This window comes from Mustela lutreola, chromosome 7 (assembly GCF_030435805.1).
Source record: "Mustela lutreola isolate mMusLut2 chromosome 7, mMusLut2.pri, whole genome shotgun sequence".
In the NCBI taxonomy this organism is placed as follows: domain Eukaryota; kingdom Metazoa; phylum Chordata; class Mammalia; order Carnivora; family Mustelidae; genus Mustela; species Mustela lutreola.
The window spans coordinates 105,501,928-105,526,473 of record NC_081296.1 but is presented as its reverse complement, the minus strand read 5'-3'; the positions used below and the strand labels follow the sequence as shown (position 1 = coordinate 105,526,473).

General features: G+C 43.4%; 1 protein-coding gene across 1 annotated transcript in view; it reads left to right on the top strand.

Annotated features, from left to right (window-relative positions):
* Positions 1-24,546, top strand: part of PYGL (glycogen phosphorylase L) — a 41,038-nt gene that overhangs the window by 14,158 nt on the left and 2,334 nt on the right. The window contains exons 5-18 of the mRNA XM_059182070.1: positions 3,817-3,948; positions 7,022-7,133; positions 7,615-7,697; positions 9,911-10,054; positions 10,286-10,378; positions 11,277-11,423; positions 11,762-11,925; positions 12,372-12,486; positions 13,206-13,307; positions 13,433-13,580; positions 13,679-13,737; positions 13,843-13,984; positions 15,440-15,647; positions 23,975-24,109. Of these exons, the coding sequence (XP_059038053.1) occupies positions 3,817-3,948; positions 7,022-7,133; positions 7,615-7,697; positions 9,911-10,054; positions 10,286-10,378; positions 11,277-11,423; positions 11,762-11,925; positions 12,372-12,486; positions 13,206-13,307; positions 13,433-13,580; positions 13,679-13,737; positions 13,843-13,984; positions 15,440-15,647; positions 23,975-24,109 (1,784 nt within the window). The remainder of the gene's footprint in view (positions 1-3,816; positions 3,949-7,021; positions 7,134-7,614; positions 7,698-9,910; positions 10,055-10,285; positions 10,379-11,276; positions 11,424-11,761; positions 11,926-12,371; positions 12,487-13,205; positions 13,308-13,432; positions 13,581-13,678; positions 13,738-13,842; positions 13,985-15,439; positions 15,648-23,974; positions 24,110-24,546) is intronic.

The window sequence follows — 24,546 nt, the reverse complement described above, 5'->3', positions numbered from 1 at the left end:
TGCTACTATTCAGTGGCCTTTAACCCAGGAAACTGTTCTTTTCTCTCCTATCAGACCCAGGTCGTAAAAAAGAGAAACTGCGTGACTTTTGCTTGTCTCCAAAGCTGACCTCACTGGCCACCATCACTACTCTCACTATGACTTGAAACTGAGTCAGAAAAACTCATTTTCTTTACCATATCCATTGTTCACTGAGATGGGATTTTAACATCATACCACTAAAAAAGAAACAATTTCCATTAAAAAAAAGGTATTTTCCAGGAAAGCAGCATGCCTCTTGAGGGAAGGGCACGCCCCCACACACATCAGATACATCATTGCTGAAGAAAATGGCACAAGCTGAGGACTTTTTTTTTCAAGTAGGGCCCACAGCCAACATGGGGCTTGAACTCCTGACCCAAAGGTCAAGAGTTGCCCACTCCACTGACTAAGCCAGCCATGCACCCCCAAGTTCATTAAAGGTTAATGAACTTCTAGTTTTTGAAGTCTCTCTTCAACAAAGATTTACAGAACTAAACTGTTCACTTTCCCCTTAAGGAAAATAATTTCATTGCAAAAATTCTTGACTTAACAAAATTCTTGAACTCTAATGGAGATCATTGAAACTTTATCAGTAATAGTGTTCTATGAAAATAATTACGCACTGAAAGAAGGACAAAAAGACAATTGCGACAGCCTCGCATTAAAGTTTAACAGTCATATGTGTCTCAGAGTTGAATCAAAGAGTATCTACTAGAGCCCTTCTCTCTCTCGGAACCTGGCCAAGCCCGCTGTAACTAGTCACGCACAATTCACGTTCCCCAGCAAGCTTCTAGTTACCACTGTTCAATTTGTGGGCTTCTCCAGGAAACCATGGGTTTTCAGTTATTTGTACCATCAGAAAGCAATGTTTGTTTGCTCGTAAGTTCTTCATGTCCTATGTATTCCACAGTGGAGTGGAACAGCATTTCTTAGAATTCAGTCAGTAAGAGAGCTCCCTGAGCTGACCTCTGCTTCTGTGCTGGCTGGAGGACAGATGCCATTGAGTAATTCCTCTAGGGAGGTGCCAAGAGCTGGTGGTCCTCCCTCCCCTGACTGGCACCCTGCTCCCCACTCCGCGGACCCACATTGGCTTTGTCTCCGTTCTCTTTCATCTGGGATGTTCAGATCCAGCAGCCCACTTGGATGGAAATGAAAGCTCTTCTCCCATCTTACCCCGCCCTTCACATGGCCCCGCGTGTTAGTACATTCAGGAATCACTGGCTGCACGAAAATCTAAATTTACAGAGTGGTATGTTGATTCATCAGAAGAAAGCAAGGTAGAGAAGACGTTTTTCATCACCCTGCAGCTTCCGTGGATTTACTAAGGGTGGCGGGGTGTCTGTCCTCTGATCTGCTCAGACCAGCTTGTGGTAATGAACCAAGTTTTTCAGTTTACCTGATAAACAAGCTTTGTGAAATCGGGGGAGTTATTATCTGGTTCCTTGCCAAATCAGGAAAAGACTCAAAATAACAGCAAGCTAGGAGTTCTGTCTTCCCACAGAACTTGTTACCCCAGTCAGGTCGAAATCAGCCAGAGCAGCATTTAATGGCATTAAGAGTGATCTGCTGACAGGTGTCCTGTGGCTTTGTGTACCCACAAAAGGGCAAATGCAGCCTCTGACCGGCATAGGAGGGGGCCGGTAGTGGCAAGCCCAGAGGGCAGCAGAAAATGTGTTGTCAGCTCTCCTGTACACCTGGTTTTTGAGAGGAAACCTTTTTCTGCCTCCTTGTCCTGTTTCATGCCGTATCTTCAGGTGTGTTTTTACAACAATCCTGAGTGCTGAAATGAAGTGTCTTCCTGTTACAGGAAGCAGTGTTCACACCAACCAGCGTTTGAAAACCCCGCACCCGCCCTTGCCTAAGAGCAGTAGAAAGTTCTTTTGTGTCAGGATTTTTTGATCCTCTGTGGATATTCTCATTTATTTGTGTGGAGTTTCTAGTTATTAACACAAGCTAGTGGACTCTGACTTCACCAAAGCTTAACAGCCAGCTGATGAAATTCCACCATTTCCGTGTTAAGTTTTTGTTTTATTTTTTGCTGTTCTCTTTCTGGTTAGATTAGCAGAAGTTTAAATTTTGAGTTGCAGTTACTGACTTTATCACCGTATGTACCTCGCCCTGGGGACTTGTTAAAAATGCAGAATTTCAGACTGCTCCCCAGACTGCCTGATAATCTGCATTTTAACAAGATTGGATCAACTGATCAGCTCAAACCTCACTGAAACCTTCGCTAGGCTTCCCCCTGCCTGTGAGTCAGCCTCTTGCCTCCCGCATCTCTCATCTCTCACTCCCAGATCTACTGTTTACAGATGTTGTTTCTATGAGTCCCCTTTTCATTCACCACTCTCCTGGAACTTAATGTTAATGGGTAGCTCCCTGGCTTTCTGGACAAAAAGTCATGATCAGTGTTGAAATAAATGCATGTGTATTTCCTTGTCTGTCTGTGGACTGCAGTGTTTTCTCTGATATCTCAAAACACAGTAGCTGTGTTTGTCTCCACTCTATGCCCACAGCAGGCATTGCATTCGTATGTAGGTGGTGGTCATAAAACCACCTAAGAATTCATAAACAAAATTTTCTTAAACTAAAGCTATCTTTTCTAAAAGGGGAAAGTGAGAAATCAGATAAGTAAAATAACAAGATTTGGGGTAATCTCTTTCACAAGAGTACTTTGTCCCAAAAGCTCTCACCTCTCCTTTCTTGTCCAAACACAATTGCATTTTTTAACATATATGTAATATTTTAAAGCTTTCACTGATAATGTCTTTACTTTAAAAGTACTTTCCCCTCTCCATTGTGTTTTTTTGTTGGTTTTGTTTTGGCATGTTTGTTTATTGCAAACCAAAATTCATTGGAGGTACAGAATAACCGAAATACAAATTATGATTTTAAAATTTTTATGAGAAATATGTGGTTATAAATTAACATAAACATATGGGAAAATGTTGAAATTGTCAATAAAATAAATTCCTTACATATTAGTATATATTATTTTCAAAATGAACCATAATTAGTAGTTCATTATCAGATCAAAATTACTAAAGGGATTAAATTAAACAAAGACTATAAAATGTAATAGTGTCTTGTATCTATACAGTTCAGCCAGGGTCCTGGGATTGAGCCCCACATCAGGCTCCCTGGTCAGTGGGGAGAGCCTGCTTTTTCCTCTCCTGCTCCCCTTGCTTGTGCTCTCAGTCTCTCTCTCTCTCTTTGTCTCTCTCTGTCAAAAAATGAATAAAATTTTAAGAGAGAGAGAGCTTTCTATGAGTGGTATTTCTTAACTGGTCTGTGCATTCTAGGCAAAACAATCTTGACAGAAACCATCATGTAGAAACCTTCAGGTCCAGGTATCCAGCTATAAACGTTCCTAGATGGCCTCTCTCAGTCCCCCGAGCTGGGCAGTTGTATTCACAGATGTTAAGACACAGGCCGAGAACCCACACGCCTAACGTCAAAACTCAGCAGTGCCATTTACTATCTGTGTGACTTTGAGCAAGTTCCAATTTCCACTTCTTTAAAAAGGGAAAAATCATAGTTGCATCCTACAGGTTTATGCCATGAGAATGAAATGCAGTGCTATGTATTGACAGGTGTGATTGTTGTTGATTTAGGTTGCAATACCCTAACATAGGTGAACTGCATTCTACAGAATCAATGACCTCTTTTACCAAAACAGTATTTTTGCATTGAGTTAGTCAAAGATATTTTGATTTGATTTGATTTGACTTTTGACTTGAGATACTGGAAGGTCCATATCTCCCGAAAAATAAATTCTCAGCTGTGTCCTTTTTGTAGGTGGAAGAGGCAGATGATTGGCTCAGACATGGAAACCCCTGGGAGAAGGCCCGACCCGAGTTCATGCTGCCTGTGCACTTCTATGGAAAAGTAGAGCACACCACCACTGGGACCAAATGGGTCGACACCCAGGTATTGGAAGTGTTCTCATGCTGAGCATTTTGTACAGTAGAGCACGGGGAATCCACGGCACTGAGGATGATATGCATATGATACTGAGGGTAGTATATTATGTAGTGAAGGACAGAGCTACAGGACGTAGCTCTGTTCCTTCTAGTGAACCCACTCTTGCAAAACAAGGGAGCTGAGACCAAGAGACAAGTGACTTCCCCAAGGTCAAGTGACTTATCAGGGTCATTCTGCAAACAGCTTTATCAGAGATTAATCAATTCTGTAATCCTAGTAGGCTTAGCTTTCTGGTTTTATATAAAGTTTTTGATACCAAGATTAAATAAATGTAAATGTTCTTCCTTACCTTGCTGCCATAGATACCTTTACTTGGGAGTTCTCAGGGGTAAATATTTTAAAACCGAAGTATTTATTGAAAGGATTGAGAAAAATTTTATTTGTTACAAAGTCAAGAAAAATAGTACAAAATGTTGCAAAATGTTTTGTTCTGTGCAGAATCACTTCTAGAGAAATCATGCTGGTGTCAGTCCAAGTGGGCTTACTTCATGGCTGGGTATTTATCTTGCCACCAGATATGAGCGTTACCTTGTTGCTGACCAGTTCACTTCTCAGCACCTCAGTGATGCTGTGTGCTCTGCTGTCTTCTTATTTTGCTGATAAATAACCCCTATTCATTACTAGACTGCCTTGTCCAATCTTTTGGAGGCTCCAGTTGAGATATTTGCTTAATGAATATGATCTCGGGCCGGGAGGGATATGTCACCAGCCATTCTTTAAAAGCTTAAAGTAAACGGTAAAGAGCAAGTTAATATTTTTAGCTGGCAAAGCTGTGAGTGAAATTCAGTACTGCAGTGCTAAATTCATTTGGTTTGTGGATTATGCCCCATGAATAGATCCTTTATTTTATTTTAGAAGAACCAAGACCCATTTTATAGTTAACTTTTTAAACTGATAATTTATTCCGCTAATCCGTGTAGAGTGGAAAAATAATACTATTTAAAAATGATTTTTCTATCTGAGGATGAATTTATTCAACATAGGAAATAGCAGAAGCTAAAATAGGTCATTTTGGTATAATAGTAAAAGGCATAAACAAAGACTATAATTTCAAGGTAAGTTTCTCTTTCTCTTTCTCTAAATTTGGTTAAACAAAGAAACACAATTTGAGTTGAAGTTTGTTACAAAGACAGTCAAGAGAGCTGCAAACAAATCAATTGTTAATATGCCTGAAGAATTCACATGTGTATTTGGCATTAAACTAGTATTTGGTATAGGTTTTGGTGTCTAAAACTTCCAGTGACTTTTGAGCTTTTTAACTGTATGCAGTTTACACAACCAGTCCTGAAAATACTCTGTTTACACAAGGTCCCACTGTTGAGCTACCTCGTATTTACAGAGCACCTCTACACATTTTCATAATACATCCAGAAATTCAGTTAGAGACAGTATATTTTTCTGTGCCCACAAAGGCAATGTTACGGGGCAGATGGAATATAAGGTGAGCTGCCCCAAGGCGGGCAACATTTTATGGATTTCTGGAAGCCATCGTGCAAGTCAGCCCCAGGTCTGTAGCTGGTGAGGTCAGAAGGCATGAGGGCCGGCACGGTGTGCACACGCTGGGGGCAGATTCCAATAAACCGAGCAATCCGTTTCATTCGTGTGTCTGCTTAGGTCCTCTGGGAACCAGATACCAGAGAGAATTAGAAGTGTAGGTGTGATATCGGGGCAAGGCCTGTGAATGACAGAGGGGAGGGGGAGGGGAGGAGGCGTGGCACCTATGAAGAGAAAAGGGGAAAGAAGGAGGTGTCAGGAGGAGCCTCCGCAGGCCCTGGAACCCAGAGCGAGCAGCCCCGCTGATGGGGCCTGAGATTGAAGACTGCTCATGAGAAAAGTCCTAGCTCTCAAGATCCCACCACACCGGGAGCCTTCCCAAGAAAGCGCAGACTCACCTCAGCGGGACTCCCAGGTGGCAAGTTCTGCCAGACGTTCTCTAAAGGGACATCCGAGCTCTGTGTCTCCCCAGCTTCCTCAGTTACACTTCAAGGATCAGAAGGACAAATCATGTTCAACACCCAGACTCACTCCTACTCTGCAAACACCTTTTCTTGATGGATCACAATGTGCTTTAAAAATCTCCAGAGACCTTTATTTCCCAGTCAGAGGTATTTAAAGAAGGGTGGTTACTTCATGGTCATGGTACTCAAGGAAGCATGACTGAATTTATGGGATTGACTGACCCAGCTATAATCTTCCCTCGCTCATAATTCAGCAAACCACATTAAAGAGATGAGTGTAGGTTTCAACCCTGCCACTGACTGTGACTGTGGGTAAGTCACTTCTCTCTCTGCCTCATTCCTCTCATGTCTAAAATGAGTGGATTGCACGAATTGATCTCTGGCACCCTCCAGTACAAGCTGTCATTCCCCTTCCTTTGTGCTTGACGGATGAGGCAGGGAATACGAGTGAGTCTTTTCCCACATAAATTTTAAATTCACAGGCAACACAGTTATCTTCCTGTTCTTCTCTGTCTCCATGACTGTCACAAAGACTGAGCTAGAGTTTCTGAAGCTCACCTCTTAAACCCATCTCAGCTAATTATCAGCTGATTTGTCAGACCACTAAAACAACTCTTCTTCATTGCAGCTTTGAAAAATCTCCCATAGCACTTCCAACATCCTCTATAATCTATCTTCATATATTTTCGTTCCATTCATTTTCACCGTATTTGAAATCAGATCACTGCATTACCTACACTAAACTTACCCTGATTACTATTTTGTAATGGCAACAGATTTACATTTGTCACTTGGCACGTCATATTTTATTATTCTCAGAACAGTGGCTTAAATGAAACATGAAAGAGTGGCTTCCAGATCAGGACAAGGGACAGGCTCCACATGGCCCATCAGAACCTCCCCACCCCCAGACCTAGGACCTTCCATCATGATTTAGGCGTCCCGCAGTCTGAGTCTGGGATGGAGTCACGAACAGAATCCCTTGCTGTGTCCAAGCCCACTGTTCAGCCTGCGTCACCACACATGGGAAACTGAGCAGCTGCTTCGGTTTAACCCCACAGGTGGTCCTGGCTCTGCCATATGACACCCCAGTGCCTGGGTATATGAATAACACCGTCAACACCATGCGACTCTGGTCCGCTCGGGCGCCCAATGACTTTAACCTCAGAGACTGTGAGTACAGCCTGGGCTGGAAGTGTGTGTGTGTTTAATCTTTTTGCTCTCAGAGGCAACCAGATCAGTACCAGCTCTGAAAGAGGACACACAACAAGGATCTTGGGGACCGGGACATAAATGGTCTCTGTGTCAGTGTGTGTGTGTGTATATGTGTGTGTGTGTGTAATCTTTCTGATCGCTAGTTAATATCAAATTGAGCTTGAGAGATAAGCCTTGAGTTTCTGATCAGAACTTTCCAGTGAGCAGACATTTTACGGAGTGTGCATAGAGCACATTTTAAAAGCAGTCCTTCTGTCTGGCCCTCCCAGACTCTCATGAGGATCACAGCCTGGACGGTTGTGGAAATCCTTTTGGATTTTCAGGAGTTGTAGGAATCCCCACATTCACCTGGCAAGCAGCAAGCATCAGGGGAGGTCAAGGGGCTTTGATAACCGTGGCTGGCTTGTCTACTTATTCATTTTTCTAACCTTCCCCTCAGTTAACGTTGGAGACTACATTCAGGCTGTGCTGGACCGAAATCTGGCCGAGAACATCTCCCGGGTCCTCTATCCCAATGATAATGTGAGTGGTGATGCTTGCTCTCGCAGCAGAAACAGAAGCAGCCTATTTCAGAGGCACTTTTCTGTAGCCCATAAAGCACATCTTCGGAACTGATTTTTTTGGTCTTCAGTGTACAATAATCTCCATATCTCTTCCTGACTTGTCTAGATTTCTCCTTCCCCCAAGTAAGGGAAACATATTGTAAAAGACATGAAGTCAGAATTGGTATTTTGCCTTTCACCGGTGACCTCACAAATTTCAAAACAAAACCGAGATGTAAAAGATGAAGTGGAGCACTGATGAGTTACTGTTTCCAAACAGAAGTTTCTTCCACAGAGTCAGAAGCCCCTGGAGGTTTCCTGCCTGGCCTCTTCCTTTCGCTGACAGGCTCTTCCCAGCCTTCTATGTTCAGGCGAGTTGGGGTCTGGACCTCAAAGCAGACCCAGGAGCAAACACTTACTCATGCCACTTACTCATCTCTTGAAATTTTTTCTCATGAGTGATTATTCCTAATTTTACACTAAAAATAGCTTAGCTAAAATTAAAAAAAATAATAATAACTTGGAACTGTATCACAGATGAATGCCAGGGATTCTAAGTTGGTTTAAATATACTTAGCTCTATCTTATATGTGGGTAAAATTACCTTCTTGATGCTGTAATGATTGTCCTTTTAATAATAAGTCTCAAAAACAACCAGATTAGTAATCTGCTCTGCAAAGATGGCACCAAGCAAGGATTGGGAGATGAGGACATAAATGGTCCTGAAGACTGGGTGTCCACTTAGCTGTAAACCATTGTCTCAATAGCGGATGAAGTTTGTAGCAGCATTTTCAGAAACTTAATGCTCTATGTTATTTTGCCCTTTGAGAGGGACAGGGTGACTTCAGTATAGGTCAGAAAAGTCTCTGACCCAAAAGCAAAAAGTCTTTTTGTTTCATGGTCAGTTAAAGTAAGAATCCTTCCAAGCACTCCCTAGCCTAACCCAGCCTGCAACATTATTTAACTGGAAGGGGCTTGAAATTCATCCTCCTGCCCTCAGTAAGGACTAAACCTAACTTTTCGTGGAAATAACTATCTACAGCAATTCACGGGGGACACAAGGTTAGCATGGGGTGCAAAGTTAACTGAATTCTTTGAGTAAAAGGTAGCTGTCAGGGTCATGCCTGTTTTTAAGTACAAGTTGATAAATCCGTTTTGTACCGTAATTACAAAAACAAACTCGTTCACTCTCCCCAACTTGGCCATAGCCCTCCTCCAGGCATGAGTCCCTCTTCCAGGAATTTTGCGACTGTTAGCCCTCTGCAGCTAGTTATTTTTGCCTTGCTTAAAGCTCCTTAAAGTCTTCTGATCACCTATAAGAAAAGTGCAGAATCTTAGATGTTCTCCCCAAGTTCCTCAAAGATGTGGTCATGTGTTCTCAGACGCACCCTCCATGATCTCGCCTGAGGTCCCCACCGTGCAGGACTGTTTGCTATAACCTTTTCTCACCTCCGAGAGAAGCCTCTTGCAGCTTCCTTCCTGGCAGAAGTGACAATCACTGCCTGGGTTCTGAAATTTGGTTGGGAGAAGAAGGCTCAGAGTCTCAACAATTTGACGCATAAACTTCCCTATAAATCCCTTCCCCCCATTTTCAGTACAGAGTGGTACCCCTGCTTTCGACTTCCTGTCTCCCTCCAGCCCAGAGACCCCTGTGTTACCATCTCCAGAGAATACACATCAGGCTTCTGCCTCCATTGGGGGAAGAGATTGCTCAGCTGGGGGGGATCTGGGGGTGAAGTCTGAGGCCAACTCCTGCTTAGTTAGGCTCACAACTAACCTTTCACCACATCTTTTCCCCTACTTCCAAAGGCACCAGTGCCGCTAAGTCCTGATCCTTTAGGGCTTTGAAGCATAAATTTAGTTGCTCTTTGGGCCTTCTTTTCTAGCAGGTCAGGATCCGGTTTTTCTGGGTCTTCTGGCCCAATTACCGCTCATGCATCTATTTTTCAGCTTCAGAAAGGTTGTTGCTGTTGTCTTGTCTCCATTCCCTTTATCCTGTATCTGTGCACCTTCTTTAAAGCTCTTTAGAATTCAGAAAAGAGCAAGGTCTGATGATGCTTGGCCTTCAACCTGTCCTCTTCCGCCAGATGTTCTATGAGCTTTCGTCTTGAAGTTCTCTGGGCAGGAGATCCCTGGCATATTTTGGCCATGCCGCAGTGTGAACCACTCTCACTCTGTCTCTCTGGCTTGAAGTTTTTCGAAGGAAAGGAGCTGAGGTTGAAGCAGGAGTACTTTGTGGTGGCCGCGACCTTGCAAGATGTCATCCGACGTTTCAAAGCCTCCAAGTTTGGCTCCACGGACAGCACCAAAACCGCGTTCGATGCCTTTCCAGACCAGGCGAGTATTCAGTCTGCAAACACGGACAGAGACAGTGAGGGAGCAGGACTTCCTATCAGTCGTACTCTTTCTCAGGGCTAAAAAAAAATGTTGAGTAGGTGCCGTATGCTTAAAGCGCCTCACCCAGAGTGGGCATTCTGTTTGGTGCTTTGTGCAGGTGCGCATGAGGGTAAGAAAGACCTTATCCCAGGCCATCCGTCCCCTGCTCGCTGATGCCTTTTCCTCATACAGGTTGCCATCCAGCTGAATGACACGCACCCTTCACTCGCCATCCCTGAGCTGATGAGGATTTTTGTGGATATTGAAAAACTGCCCTGGTCCAAGGTCTGGATAGTTTGGCTTCCTTTTCCTTTAATTAAATAGTATATCTATGGTTCAGAGATTTTCCCAAAAGCTCCCTTTACAGTTTTTCAAAATAAGTTACTGTTGCTAACTTTGCTTAACTTGAGCCAAGTTAAAGTCTGCCCAGTGCTAACATTTCTCTGTCCTTACTGCTTTACGGGGAGGAAGACTAAGAAAGTAAATACATTGCTAATGGTACCCAGCTCAGATGGATGGGGTCTAAAAGGATTTTTTGTGTGAGTCTTAAAGGATTCTAAATTAAATTCTCTAACCTCAGAACACAGCTAATTGTAAGTGTCCCCACCAGCTTGCAAATCAAAATTTTAAACATACTCCATACTTTCCCAGAACATTCCTTGTTTGTGTTGCTCAGATTTCTGGTTTTTTTTTTTTTTTTTTTAAGATTTTATTTATTCATTTGACAGAGAGAGAGATCACAAGTAGGCAGAGAGAGGGGGGGAAGCAGGCTCCCTGCTGAGCAGAGAGCCTGATGCAGGGCTTGATCCCAGGACCCTGAGACCATGACTTGAGCCAAAGGCAGAGGCTTAACCCACTGAGCCCAGGCGCCCCACTCAGATTTTGCTTTTAATAAATGGCAGGTTAGGACCGTAGAGAAAACTTATCAGTATGTTGTCTTCAGTTTTATCCAACAGTTTTACACATGGCTGCTTCCCCCACCCCCCCAAAAGAGAAAACCATATTCCCAGTTTCTGGATGATTCGGCCCCTGGTTGAATTGAGTGTGTTCGACTATGTGGATGAGCTGTGCTGTTGCAGACTGGCAGCAGCTGAGGAAGTGTGTGGTCCTGTGTGATGGGGTGAGCACCTGCTGGGCAGGCTTCTTGCACAGGGAAGCAGCTAACTCCTCTCCCTTCCCTCAGGCCTGGGAGATCACCAAGAAGACCTTTGCATACACCAACCACACGGTGCTCCCAGAGGCCCTGGAGCGCTGGCCTGTAGAGCTGGTGGAAAAGTTGCTTCCTCGACATTTGCAGATCATTTACGAGATAAATCAGAAGCATTTAGATGTAAGTCATTTTGAGAAATTCGTACCCCTTTTGAGAATGAAGTCTTGAGATGTTAAGGGCAGCTACCATGTTTCCTCTTACCAAACTGGAGGCCCAAACATCTTTCAGACATAGATACATTAAAAGTATTCAAGACTTGGTGGGCCACTGTTAAAGACACCTTTAGGAAAACAATAAAATTAGAGGATGCATCTCCCCAGGGTGAACCCCCGCCCTCTCTTTGGAAGTGAAATTTCATATTTGCTTCATCAAAGATTTTGCTGGGGAAGTGAATGACGTTATCTCAACACTGCTTTAAACCTGAGTGGCCAGCAAGGCCTTTCTCTTCCCTTGGCCAGAGAATTGCGGCCTTGTTTCCTAAAGATGTCGACCGTCTGAGAAGGATGTCTCTGATAGAAGAGGAAGGAGGCAAAAGGATCAACATGGCCCATCTCTGCATTGTGGGCTCTCATGCTGTGAATGGCGTAGCTAAAATCCACTCAGACATTGTGAAGACCCAAGTGTGAGTCTCCATTCCTGAGGTGGTGGGTCGAACGTTGCTCCATGAATGTACTGATGCTAGTAAAGGCAGGGTTGCATTTGGGGAAGAAAGGCCCCAAATGCGCAGAATTATTTTCTCCTATACAAAGTAACCTCTTTAAAAAAAAAAAAAATGCCTTCCTCTCTGAACCATCCTAATTCTAGATGCAGGAGCAAAGGCGGAAAAAAAACCTATTCTGCAGAAAAGTCTGGTATATATGTCAGTGCCAGGAAATCGTATAGAGGTGACTTATTTGGAATTTTTCTTATAATGCTGAATTGCAAATGAATCTGTTTAGAATGACAGCACTAGCTGCTGCCAGCCTCTCCCTCCACCTTTAATCTCTCTAAGCCTACACTTGGCTTCTTGAATGTAACAGGAACCTGCTCTTTCAGACAAATTCAGTGACGTCTCTCTTCCAACTCCAGATTCAAGGACTTCAGTGAGTTAGAACCAGACAAATTTCAGAATAAAACCAATGGGATCACTCCGAGGCGCTGGCTCTTACTCTGCAACCCAGGGCTCGCAGAGTTAATAGCAGAGGTAAGGAGGAAGGCAGGGGAGGCCTGACTGCAGGGTGAGAGATGGTCGAGGGCCCTTTTGACTTGTGAGTCTGGTCTGCAACAGACAGCGGGGCCAGCCCTCAGCAGGTGCAGGGTGCTGTCCCATAGGGCTCCCTGTTTGATCCAATTCTCTGCTGTAGGCCTGTCGAAAGTCTTAATTTTTATTTTTTTTTAAAAGATTTGATATATTATTTATGTCACAGAAAGACACACAGCGAGAGAGGGAGCACAAGCAGGGGGAGTAGGAGAGGAAGAAGCAGGCTTCACACAGAGCCTGATGTGGGGCTCGATTCCAGGAACCTGGGATCATGACCTGAGCCAAAGGCAGACGCTTAACAACTGAGCCACCCAGGTGTCCCGAAATTCTTAATTTTTAACCAGGGGGTTCACAAATTACGTGGCTGGCTAACAGTACTCCTGTGACACAACAGATGGAAGACAGTGACCCTATTTAGTAAGCGAAGGTCATAATAACGGCTGGTGGAACCTGGGTTCTGCGTTACCCCTTTTAGGTAGGGCTCCTGTTTCTAACGCTCGCTGCCACTGCAACTGCATTTCGGAGACTAGCGAAGGGTTCTTCCCACACCAGGTGTGGTAGGTCCGCCGCCCTGTTGTAGGCACCCGCCACAGACGGACACAGACTGCTCGTGTGGGCAGGTGCCGTCCCTGACTCAGATCCCCTCTTCTCTAAACTGAAAGAAAATCGGGGAAGACTACGTGAAAGACTTGAGCCAGCTGACGAAGCTACGAGGCTTCCTGGGTGATGACGTCTTCCTCCGAGAAATCGCCAACGTGAAGCAGGTGAGGCTTCCTGGCGCGGATTCCTCGGGCGGCACGAGCCGGGGGCTGCGCGAGCCCCCCCACCCCCGACCGGCTGATGCGTCCCGGTGCAAACAGGCTCCCGCGTGGCGCCCTTGTCTCCACAGGAGAACAAGCTGAAGTTTTCCCAGTTCCTGGAGAAGGAGTACAAAGTGAAGATCAACCCCTCGTCCATGTTCGACGTGCACGTGAAGCGGATCCACGAGTACAAGCGGCAGCTCCTGAACTGCCTGCATGTGGTCACCATGTACAACCGTGAGTCGGCGCGCGGCCGCAGCGCCCCCTGCAGGCGGGAGCCTCCCCGCCCCCGCCCGCGCCTGCCTCCCGCCCACCCACTCCTAAATCTTTTCCAGGCATTAAGAAAGACCCCAGGAAGTTATTCGTACCCAGGACAGTCATAATCGGCGGCAAAGTAAGTTGATTCTCTTCAATGGGGCTGCGGGGGCTCTGAACTCATGCCGTTTGTCCACTTCGTCGCGGCTGCCTCCCGACCGTGTGTTTGACGTCCTTCCCCAAGGCTGCCCCAGGATATCACATGGCCAAAATGATCATAAAGCTCATCACCTCCGTGGCAGATGTGGTGAACAATGACCCTGTGGTTGGAAGCAAGCTGAAAGTCATCTTCTTGGAGAACTACAAAGTGTCTCTTGCTGAAAAAGGTAGGATGCCCTTCCCAAATCATGCAGGGGCAGGGCAAATTCTCAGGAAATACATGGTAGGGGAAAATGATGTAGCTGGGTTCAGGGGGTCAGTAGCTTAAGATAGAAAGCATCACTCTTGGGCACCATAAGGGCCTAGGCTAAGAGTCTTTAAGTTGATGTGACAGACAATGAGATTGTGGTCTCCGAAGTCAGTATCACCCATTACCTTTGCAAGTGCATTTTTCTGTCAGCTAGCTAGCCAGAACTGGGTGCTGGAGGAGGGGGCCCCGATGTCTGGGCAAAGTACAGATGGTGCTCTATAAGGGAAAGGAAAGGGCTTCCATTCCCAGCTCCAGTTTTGCAACAGAACGCCAATTCCCCAGCCCCCGATATTCCTCTGGTCACTTCATGGAAGGAAGAAGGGCTGTCATTTGTTCACGTGGCAAGAGGGAATGAGGACAGATGTCAGGCTGCCAAGCATGAGGCTTAGATGTGCTCAGATGGGCACTGAGCACGCATGGAGTTCCCACGTGGGGAGAGTTAGAGTGGCAGAAAGCCAACATCCCTTTCTCTACTGCTCTCTTTGCTTATTTGCATCATGTGCTTACAAAGCACGGTCCACAGGCAGATGCCAACTGTGCATTCACCCAAGTCCCAAATTGAAAACAGGCCTTTCTCTTTTTGAGGTATTTTTGGGTCCTCTGATGTTACTGTTTAAGACTGTATGCAGAAAGAGAAAAGAGCCAGGTTCCTACTGATGTCAATGAAAATATATCTAATCTACAAATAAGGCTTCAAAGTAAAACAGAATTGGTTCCGACTTTTGAAGTCAAAGAGGGGGAAGGGGGCCTTCTGGCAGCACTAATTTGTGTGTAAATTAGGCTGAAAGGTCAGAGGCTTTGTGTCTCGCCCCAGGCACACCTCAGGTGCACCCAGCACATTTCCCAGCCTTGGAATAGGGAGGGAGAGAGGAGGTTGGAAGTGGAAAGAATGCAGACAATCCAATTCGCTCAGATCGTAACAGAAGGGTCAGGAGAGACTGAATTTTAAAGATCAAGAAAGAGATGTTTCAATATATTTTATAAAGTTATCAAGCAGAAGAAAAAAAAAAAAAAAAAACCATAACCAAAACCGGAAGGAAGAGAGGGAAGAAGAGAAACGAAGTGTCAGCTTTTATAGGGGAGAGTAATAGGTGCTCTCTAGAGTTTACAGACCAAGACAGAATAGTAGAAGCACAGGATTATTTAGCACTGCAGCCATCACCGCCCAGGTAGCACATCAAAAAATGATCAAAAGCAGTTGCCTCAGTCAAGGGAAAGAGTAAGATCCATCCTTCCATGCCATATGAATGTTTATCTTGATGAACATGGACTATTTTAATGATCACAACAGGCCAGTTGGATAAATACTCAGATCCAATGCAAGCAGATCTAGAGAAACAGGATCACTAACTTTATTATACCTTCCTTGCAGTCATCCCAGCCACAGACCTGTCGGAGCAGATTTCCACTGCAGGCACTGAAGCCTCAGGGACAGGCAATATGAAATTCATGCTGAATGGGGCCCTGACCATCGGGACCATGGATGGGGCCAACGTGGAAATGGCAGAGGAAGCTGGGGAAGAGAACCTGTTCATCTTTGGCATGAGAGTAGATGATGTGGCCGCTTTGGACAAGAAAGGGTAAGGGAGCAGCTCCTTCTTATTGGGCAAGTGCCCCCCACCCCTAGGAGGGTGCCTGCCTATCCAGGTATCCCTTTGAGGTAGAGTCACGGGAAACACGGCCATAGAACTCTCCCACACACCTGGGCAGCCTCCTCACAGCTGAGTTTTATTAAGCCCTGCAAGTGAACGTGAAAGGAGCTTGGCCCCAGGTGCATCGGGTCCTTGCTGTTTCTTATTGGTGGGTGTAGTTGATTACATTAGTTTCAGGTGTACAATATAGTATTTCAGCAATTCATTACATCACCCTGTGCTCATCGTGGCAAGTGCACGCCTTAATCCGCATCACCTGTTTAACCCATTGCCCCACCCCCAGCCCATCTCCCCTCTGGTAACCGTTAGTTTGTCTCCTGTAATTAAGAGTCTAAGGGTCTGTTTTTTGGTTTTTCTCTTTATCTTCATTCATTTGTTCTGTTTCTTTAAGTTTTATATATAAGTGAAATCATATGGTATTTGTCTTTCTCTGACTCACTTATTTCACTTAGCATTACATTCTCTAGATCCATCCATGTTGCAAAGGGCAAGATTTCATTCTCTTTGTGACCGAATAATATTCCATTATATATGGATACCACTTCATTATCCATTCATCTTTCAGTGGACACTTGTGTTGCTTCCATAATTTGGCTGTTGTAAATAATGCTGCAATAAACATAGGGGTGTATGTATCCCTTTGATTTAGGGTTTTTGTATTCTTGGGTAAATACCCAGTGGCAGAATTGGATCATATGGTAGTTCTATTTTTAATTTTTTGAGACACCTCCCTACTGTTTTCCATGATGGCTGCACCAGTTTGCTTTCCCACCAGCAGTGCACGAGGGTTCCTTTTCTCTACATGCTCACCAACGCTTGTTTCTTACGTTTTTGATTTTAGCCATTTTGATAGGTGTGAGGCAATACCTCATCGTGGTTTTAATTTGCATTTCCCTGATGATGAGTGATGCTGAGCATCTTTTTGTGTGTCTGTCAGCCACCTGGATATCTTCTTTGGAAAAATATCTCTTTGTGTCTTCTTCCCATATTTAACTGGATCATTTTTCTTTTTGGTGTTGAGTTGTATAGGTCTTTGTATATTTTCAATACTAACTCTTTCTCAGGTAAGTCATTTGCATGTATCTTCTCCCATCCAGTCAGTTGTCTTTTAGTTCTGTTGATTGTTTCCTTTGCTTTACAGAAGCTTTTTATTTTGATATGGTCAAATAAACAAAAACAAAAACAAAAGTTTGATAAAAATAAACAAAAAGTTTATTTTCGCTTTTGTTGCCCTTGCCTCAGGAGACACAAACAGAAGAATGTTGCTGTGGTACATGTCAGAGAAATTACTGCCTGTGCTCTCTTCTAGGACTTTTATGGTTTCGGGTCTCACATTTAGATCTCTAATCTATTTTGAGCCTTTTTTGTGTGTATGGTGTAAGAAAGTGGCATAGATATTTAAAATTGTTAGATCTTCTTGTTGGACAGACCCTTTGAGTATGATATAGTGTCCTCCCTCATCTCTTATTATAGTCTCTGGCTTAAAATCTAATTTATCTGATAGAAGGACACCCCCCTCACTTTAAATCTGGGGGTGTCTTTGGGTCTAAAATGAGTTTCTAATAGAGAGCATATCAATTTTTTTTAATCCATTCTGACACCCTGTGTCTTTTGATTGGGCATTTAGCCTATTTACATTCAGGGTAACTATAGAAAGATACAAATTTAGTGCCATTATATTGCCTGTAAGGTGACTATTACTGTATATTGTCTCTGTTCCTTTCTGGCTTACTACTTTTGGGCTCTCTCTTTGCTTAGAGGACCCCTTTTAATATTTCCTGTAGGGCTGGTTTGGTGTTTGCAAATTCTTTTAATTTTTGTTTGTCCTGGAAGCTTTTTATCTCTCTATTTTCAATGATAGCCCAGCTGGATATAGTATTCTTGGCTGCATGTTTTTCTCATTTAGTGCTCTGAATATATCATGCCAGTTCTTTCTGGCCTGCCAGGTCTCTGTGGATAAGTCTGCTGCTAATCTAATATTTTTAACATTATATGTTTCAGACTTCTTGTCCTGGGCTGCTTACAGGATTTTCTTTGTCGCTAAGACTAGTAAGTTTTACTATTAGATGACGGAGTGTGGACCTATTTTTATTGATTTCGAGGGGTGTTCTCTGTGCCTCCTGGATTTTGATGCTTGTTCTTTTTACCACATTAGGGAAATTCTCTACTATAATTTGCTCCAGTATACTTTCTGTCCCTCTCTCTCTTTCTTCTTCTTCTGGAATCCCAATCATTCTAATATTGTTTTGTCTTATGAAATCACTTCTCTCTCGAATTCTCCCCATGTGGACTAGTAGTTGTTTGCTCAGCTTCTTTATTCCCTGTCATTTGGTCTTCTGTATCAATAATTCTTTTTTCTGCCTCACTTATCTTAGCAGTAAGAGCCTCCATACTTGATTGTACCTCTTTTGATTTTAATACCTTTTTTATTAATACCTTTTTTGATTTCAGCTTGGTTAGATTTTAGTTCTTTTATTTCTCCAGAAAGGGATTTTATTTCTCCAGACAGGGTTTCTCTAATATCCTCCATGCTTTTTTCGAGCCCAGCTAGCTACTTGAGAATTGTCATTCTGAACTCTAGCTCTGACATATTACCAATGTCTGTATTGATTAAGTCCCTAGCCATCAGTACTGCCTCTTTGTTCTTTTTTTCTTGTGGTGAGTTTTTCTGCCTTGTCATTTTATCCAGATAAGAATATATAAACGAGAGAATAAAGTACTAAAAGGGTGACAAAGACCCCAGAAAAATATATGCTAACCAAATAAGAAGAGAACCTAAACTGGGGGGAGAAGTAAGGGATTAATAAGAAATAAATTAAAAAAAATATATATATATATATGTATATATATACACACCTATATAGATAGATAGATTAGATTAGATTAGATTAGACTGGTGAATAGAACAGAGCCACCCGCTTGATTGGGTATATTTTGGTCTCTTAGAAGAAACTACCTCCCAAAATTTTAAAGAAAAAAAAACTTATATATATACAAAAATAAGGGTAAACACGATGAAGGGATGGAATATGACTGTAAAGATGAAAAGTTTTAAAAAATTCTAGGGGTGCCTGGGTGGCTCAGTGGGTTAAGCCGCTGCCTTCGGCTCAGGTCATGATCTCAGGGTCCTGGGATCGAGTCCCACATCGGGCTCTCTGCTCGGCAGGGAGTCTGCTTCCTCCTCTCTCTCTCTCTGCCTGCCTCTCTGCCTACTTGTGATCTCTCTCTGTCAAATAAATAAATAGAATCTTAAAAAAAAAAAAAAGCAAAGTTTTAAAAAATTCTAAAAAAGGAATTGTAGGATATGTTTGTTGGAGAAAGAAGAAAAAAAGGGCAAGGGAGAGAATGTGCTCAAGCTGGAGACTAGAACAAAGCCATGTGCTAGATTTAGGGTATATTTTGATCTATTAGAATAAATTGTATCCCAAAGTTTTTTAGGAAAAAAAAAAACCTATATGTATACAAAAAATAAGGTTAAATACAATGAAGGATAAAATATGACTATGATAATAATGACAAAAATATTATTTTGGAAGGTATTAAGATAAACTAGTTAAAAAAACGTTAAAAGAGGAAGGAGGAAAAGTTTAAAAATTAGAATAATTAAAAAAAAAATTTAATTTAACTTTGCAAGACTAAAGAATCATGGGGAGAAAGCCATGAATTCCATGCATTGCTTTCCCCTAGCTTTGGAGTTCCACTGTTTTCCTTGATCAGTGAGCTTGGTCTTGTTCTTGCTGATCTTTTGGGGGAGGGGCCTGTTGTAGTGATTCTCAAATGTCTTTGTGTGAGGCAGAATTGCACTGCCCTTGCCAGAGGCAGGGCTAAGTAATCTGCTTGGCCTCACTCTCAGGAGCTTTTGTTCCCTGAATGCTTTCCATAGAGCTCTGGAGGAAGGGAATGAAAATGGTGGCCTCCCAGTCTCTGGCCCAGAGGAGCCGAGAGCTTGGGTCCCCACTCCTCAGTGTGCCCTCAGAAAAAAAAGGGGTCAGTCAGTCTGGTCTCCCTGGTCTCTGGCTGCACTCTGGACTCACTTGGCCTGTGACCAAGAGTTTCTGTCTCTGGCACACAGCCCCGTTCGGAGTCTCCAAACCCAGCAGATTCTTGCTTCTGGTGAGTCTCCCTAGATCTGCCACTTGTGGGGTCCCTGCTCAAAGAACAGTGGTCCACTGTGTCATGGATCATGGTTTAAGGTAACCCTAAGCTGAGAGGTCACTCTTCGGCTCTGTCCCTGTAGTCAGCTTCCCCACTCTGATATCACACTCAGACACCCCCAGTCTTCCTGTGACCCTGAGGGTCCTGAGACCACACTGTCCCCATGAGGCCTCCACCCCTCCTTAGCCTCTACAGCAATGTGCCTCAGTGGAGCAGACTTCTAAAAGTTCCAATTTTGTGCTCCACTCCTCCCACATTTGCTGGGAGCCGGCTCCTCCCTCCCATGGTCTATCTTCCCATCTCCTCAGATTCACTTCTCTGCACGTCCTACCTTTCAGAAGGTGGTCTATTTTCTGTTCCTAGAATTGCTGCTCTTCTTCTCTTCTATCTCTTGTTGAGTTTGTAGGTGTTCAGAATGGTTTGATAACTATCTAGCTGAACTCCTGCGACCTGATGTCATTTCAATCCACTACTCCTCCGCCATGTTGCCTCCTCCTGGAATTCTTAATTTCTTCTTCTGCCACTTCATTATTAGTATAAAAATGAAAGACTTCTGTATACTTATTTATCTATCCCATGATTTTAATGGATTTGTCAGTTCTAGTAGTTTTTCTGCAGAGTCTAGGGTTTTCTATATGTAATATGATGTCTTCTGGAAATAGTGAAGGTTTTACTTCTTCCTTACCAATTTGGATGCCTTTTGTTGTTGTCTGATTGCTGTGACTAGGACTTCCAGTATTATGTTGAATAAAAGTGGTGAGAGTGGGCATTCTTATCTTGTTCCTGACTTTAGGGGAAGAGCTTTTAGGTTTTCAGTATTGAGTATGATGTTAGCTATTAAGATTTTATTTATTTCTTCAAGAGAGAGAACATGGGCAGGGAGCATCAGGGAGAGGGGAAAGGGAGAGGGAACAATTCCCCACTGAGAAGGGAGCTGGTTGCTGGGGTTGATCCCAGAACCCTGAGATCATGAGCTAAGCCCAAGGCAAGCACTTAATTAACTTAACCACCCAGACACCCCTCCATCTCTTCACTTTCAATCTATGTGTGTCCTTATGTCCAAAGTACGCATCTTAGAGAGCGTATAGATTATTGTTTATTTATATATATTTATTTATATCTTATTTTTTTTAATCCATTCCATCACCCTATGTCTTTTGATTTGAATGTTTAGTCCATTTACATTCAGAATAATTATTGATAGGTATGTACATATTGCCATTTTGCTACTTGTTTTATGGTTGTTTCTGTAGTTTTTCTTTGTTCCTTTCCTGTTTTCTTCTTATGTTTGTTTTTGCATATCTATTACTGGTTTTTGATTTGTGGTTATCATTAGGTTTTATTTAACATCTTATGTATATAGCAGTGTCTATTAAGTTGATAGCTACTTAAGTTTGAACCTATTCTTTACTCTCCCCACCAACATTTTAGGTATGTGGTATCATATTTCACATTCTTTGATTTGATAGATCCCTTGACTGATTTTTTTTTTAATATTTCATTTATTTGAGAGAGAAAGAGCATGAACAGAGGAAAGGGGGCAGAGAGAGCAGGTGGTAGGGGAGAAGCTGGCTCTCCACTGAGCAAGGAGCCCAACATGGGGCTCAATCCCAGGACCCTGGGATCATGATCTGAGCTAAAGGCAGATGTGTAACCAACTGAGCCATCCGGGTGCACCCCCTTGACTGATTTTTATAGATGTACTTATTTATTGTATTTATTGCTTTTGTGCTTCCTACTTTTCTTACTCCTACTTATGTTCATTCCTTTCCACTCAAAGAATCCTTTTTAACATTTCCCATAGGGCTGGTTTAGTGGTCACGAATTCCTTTAACTTTTGTTTGTCTGGAAAACCCTTTCTCTCTCCTTCTTCTCTGAATAATTTTTTTTTTTTCAGCACTTTGAATATATCATGCCACTCTCTTCTAGACTGCAGAGTTTCTGCTGTAAATCAGCTCACAGCCTTATGGGGTTTCCCTTGTATATAACTATTTTCTTTTCTCTTGCTGCTTTTAAATTTCTCTCTTTATCACTACTTTTTGCCATTTTAATTACTGTGTGTTTGGGGGTAGACCTCCTTGGATTGATCTTGTTGGGGGCTCTCTGTGAATCCTAGATCTGGATTTCTGTTTCCTTGACCAGATTTGGAAAGTTTTCAGCTGTTATTTCTTCAAATAAAATTTCTGCCCCCTTATCTTAGTCGTCTTCTGGAATCCTTATAATATGAATGTTACTACACTTGATGGTGTCACTGAATTCCATGTCTATTTTCATTTACTATTTTTTTCTCTCTCATGTTCACAATTACTTTACAGTACTCTGTCCTCCAGATAGCTAATCCTGTCTTCTACTTCTTCTCATCTATTTATTCTAGCTAATGTATTTTTAATTTCAGTTTTTAAGTTCTCCATCTCTGGTTCATTTTTATATTTTCTTTCCCTTTGTTAAGGATCTCATTGAGGTCCTGCACTCTTCTCAATTCCTGTGAGTATCTTAAGACCATTACTGTAAAAACTCTATCAGACATATTACATTACTAATCTCCATTTTGTTTAGGTCTCATGCTCTGATTTTGTCCTGTCCCTTCATTTGGGACATTTCCTCTGTCCCCCATTTTGCCTAACTTTATGTGTCTTTTTATGTGTGTTGAGAAAGTCAACTACATCTCCTGCTCTTAAAAGTAGTGGCCTCATGAAGAAGAGTTCAGCAGTGCCCTAGAGTGCAGAGTCCCCTGTTCACCAGAACCTGGTGCTTCAGGGGTGTCTTCTATGCATATCACATGCACTCTGCTATTGTAGCTGAGCCCCTTTTCCCCTTCAATCCAGTTGTCTGCAGTGGTTCTCTTTGCCTTTTGTGGGCACAGTTTGGTTCTTGTGTTGTGCAGGAGCCAGGCTGGGGCTGCCTCAGGCTTGAGTGGAATCAGAACAGGCATTTGCCAGAGCTGCAGCCCCAACAAAGTGCAGGGCACTCTCCCTATGCCAAGCCCTGAGAAGCTTTTATTGGCAGGCAGTGCTTGTAGACAGACCAGCTGTCTGCCCCCTGGCCCGTTGCTGGGGCTGCAGTCTGATTGTTGCATGTAGTTATATTCCCCTCTCCCTCCATGGAGCAGGAGTCACTTTGGAGTGGTGGTGCCCCCTTTTGTGGCTACTAGCACACTGCTAGGTTCCTGGCCCCACTTTGGATGGACTCCCGCTAAGAGCACATTGTAGGGGGCAGGACCATAGGAGAACACAGGCGCAGGGTGGGCAGTATCAGCCAGGTTTGCACAGGTCTGCTGTGGGAGGGGACCTGGAGGGGACCTGGAGGTGGTGGGACATATCTGCAGATGACCTGGGGGCCCGGGCACACTGTTAGTAAGTTAAGTAGCAAGTGTTGGCGTAGCATTTGTTTCCACAGGTGTCCACATGGCTAAACTGGGGGACAGGGAAGGGAAACCGTGGCCCACAGCTCCTTTGTTCCTGAAGAGGTCTCCTAAAGTTCCCTGCCCATCCAGCATATGCTTTGAGATGAATAAACACATCTCCCTCCAGGATACCCCTGGTGTATTTCAAACTATGGCTTCTATACTGTAACTGCCTGGGTTGCTTGCTGTGCTGTCTCTTTAAGGCCAGGGACTCAGTTTCCTGTTGCTCTCCCCCTTCTCTCAGAGCCAAGCCTGCTGATTTTTTTTAAAGTCCCAGGTGGTAAGCCTCACTGATTGTAAGAACTCAAAAAATTCAATCCCTCTGGTTTTCAAGCCAGATGTTAGGAGGATTCATCTGCCCCATGTGGGCTCCAGTGTAAGGGTGTTTTTCTACCGTCTCTATGCCAGCAGCATCCCTCCTTCCTACACACAGTCCCATGGGTTCATTTAACTCCCAACCACATCTCTATCCTTCCCACCTTCTTTAATGTGACTTCTTCTCCAGATTTAGCTCTGGACAGATGGTTTTCTCAGTAATTTACATTGATGTGGGTGTTATCTAGCTGTATCTGTGGCACAAAGTGAGGTTAGGGTCTTCCTACTCTGCCGTTTTCCCTGTAAGTCACCTGTCTAGTGTATTATTAATCACACCCACTAATGGAACATTTTTCTTATCACCCACTCTCTCATCCCACAGGTATGAGGCAAAAGAATATTACGAGGCACTTCCAGAGCTGAAGCTGGCCATTGACCAAATTGACAATGGCTTCTTCTCTCCCCAGCAGCCTGACCTCTTCAAAGATGTAATCAACATGCTATTTTATTATGACAGGTGAGTTCCCACAAGAAGATCGTGCTATTTGGGCCATGAAAAGGGGATAAGAACATCTAAACCAACTACAGTGCCTCTGTGTAATTAGCATAGGTCTGTGATTTGAGAAGCTAATCTACACTTGAAAAATCAGATAGTCTCTACTAACTATACTAGGAAGGTTTAAGAATAAGACCCACAAATCTGGGATTCTTTTTCTCTTTCCTGGTACACCCAGCTTTCAAGTGCATCCATATGTTGACATTCTTACATGTGGGAAGAACCATATAAATGTTGAAGGCTGGTTAAAACTATAATGAATAGAAATGTAAGTTTGGTAAACCAGCCATGCCTGACATTACACAAAAGAGAATTTGTCAAGGGGAGGGTGCACTTGGATGGCTCAGTCAGTTAAGCATCCGACTCTTGGTTTTAGTTCAAGTCATAGTCTTAGGGTC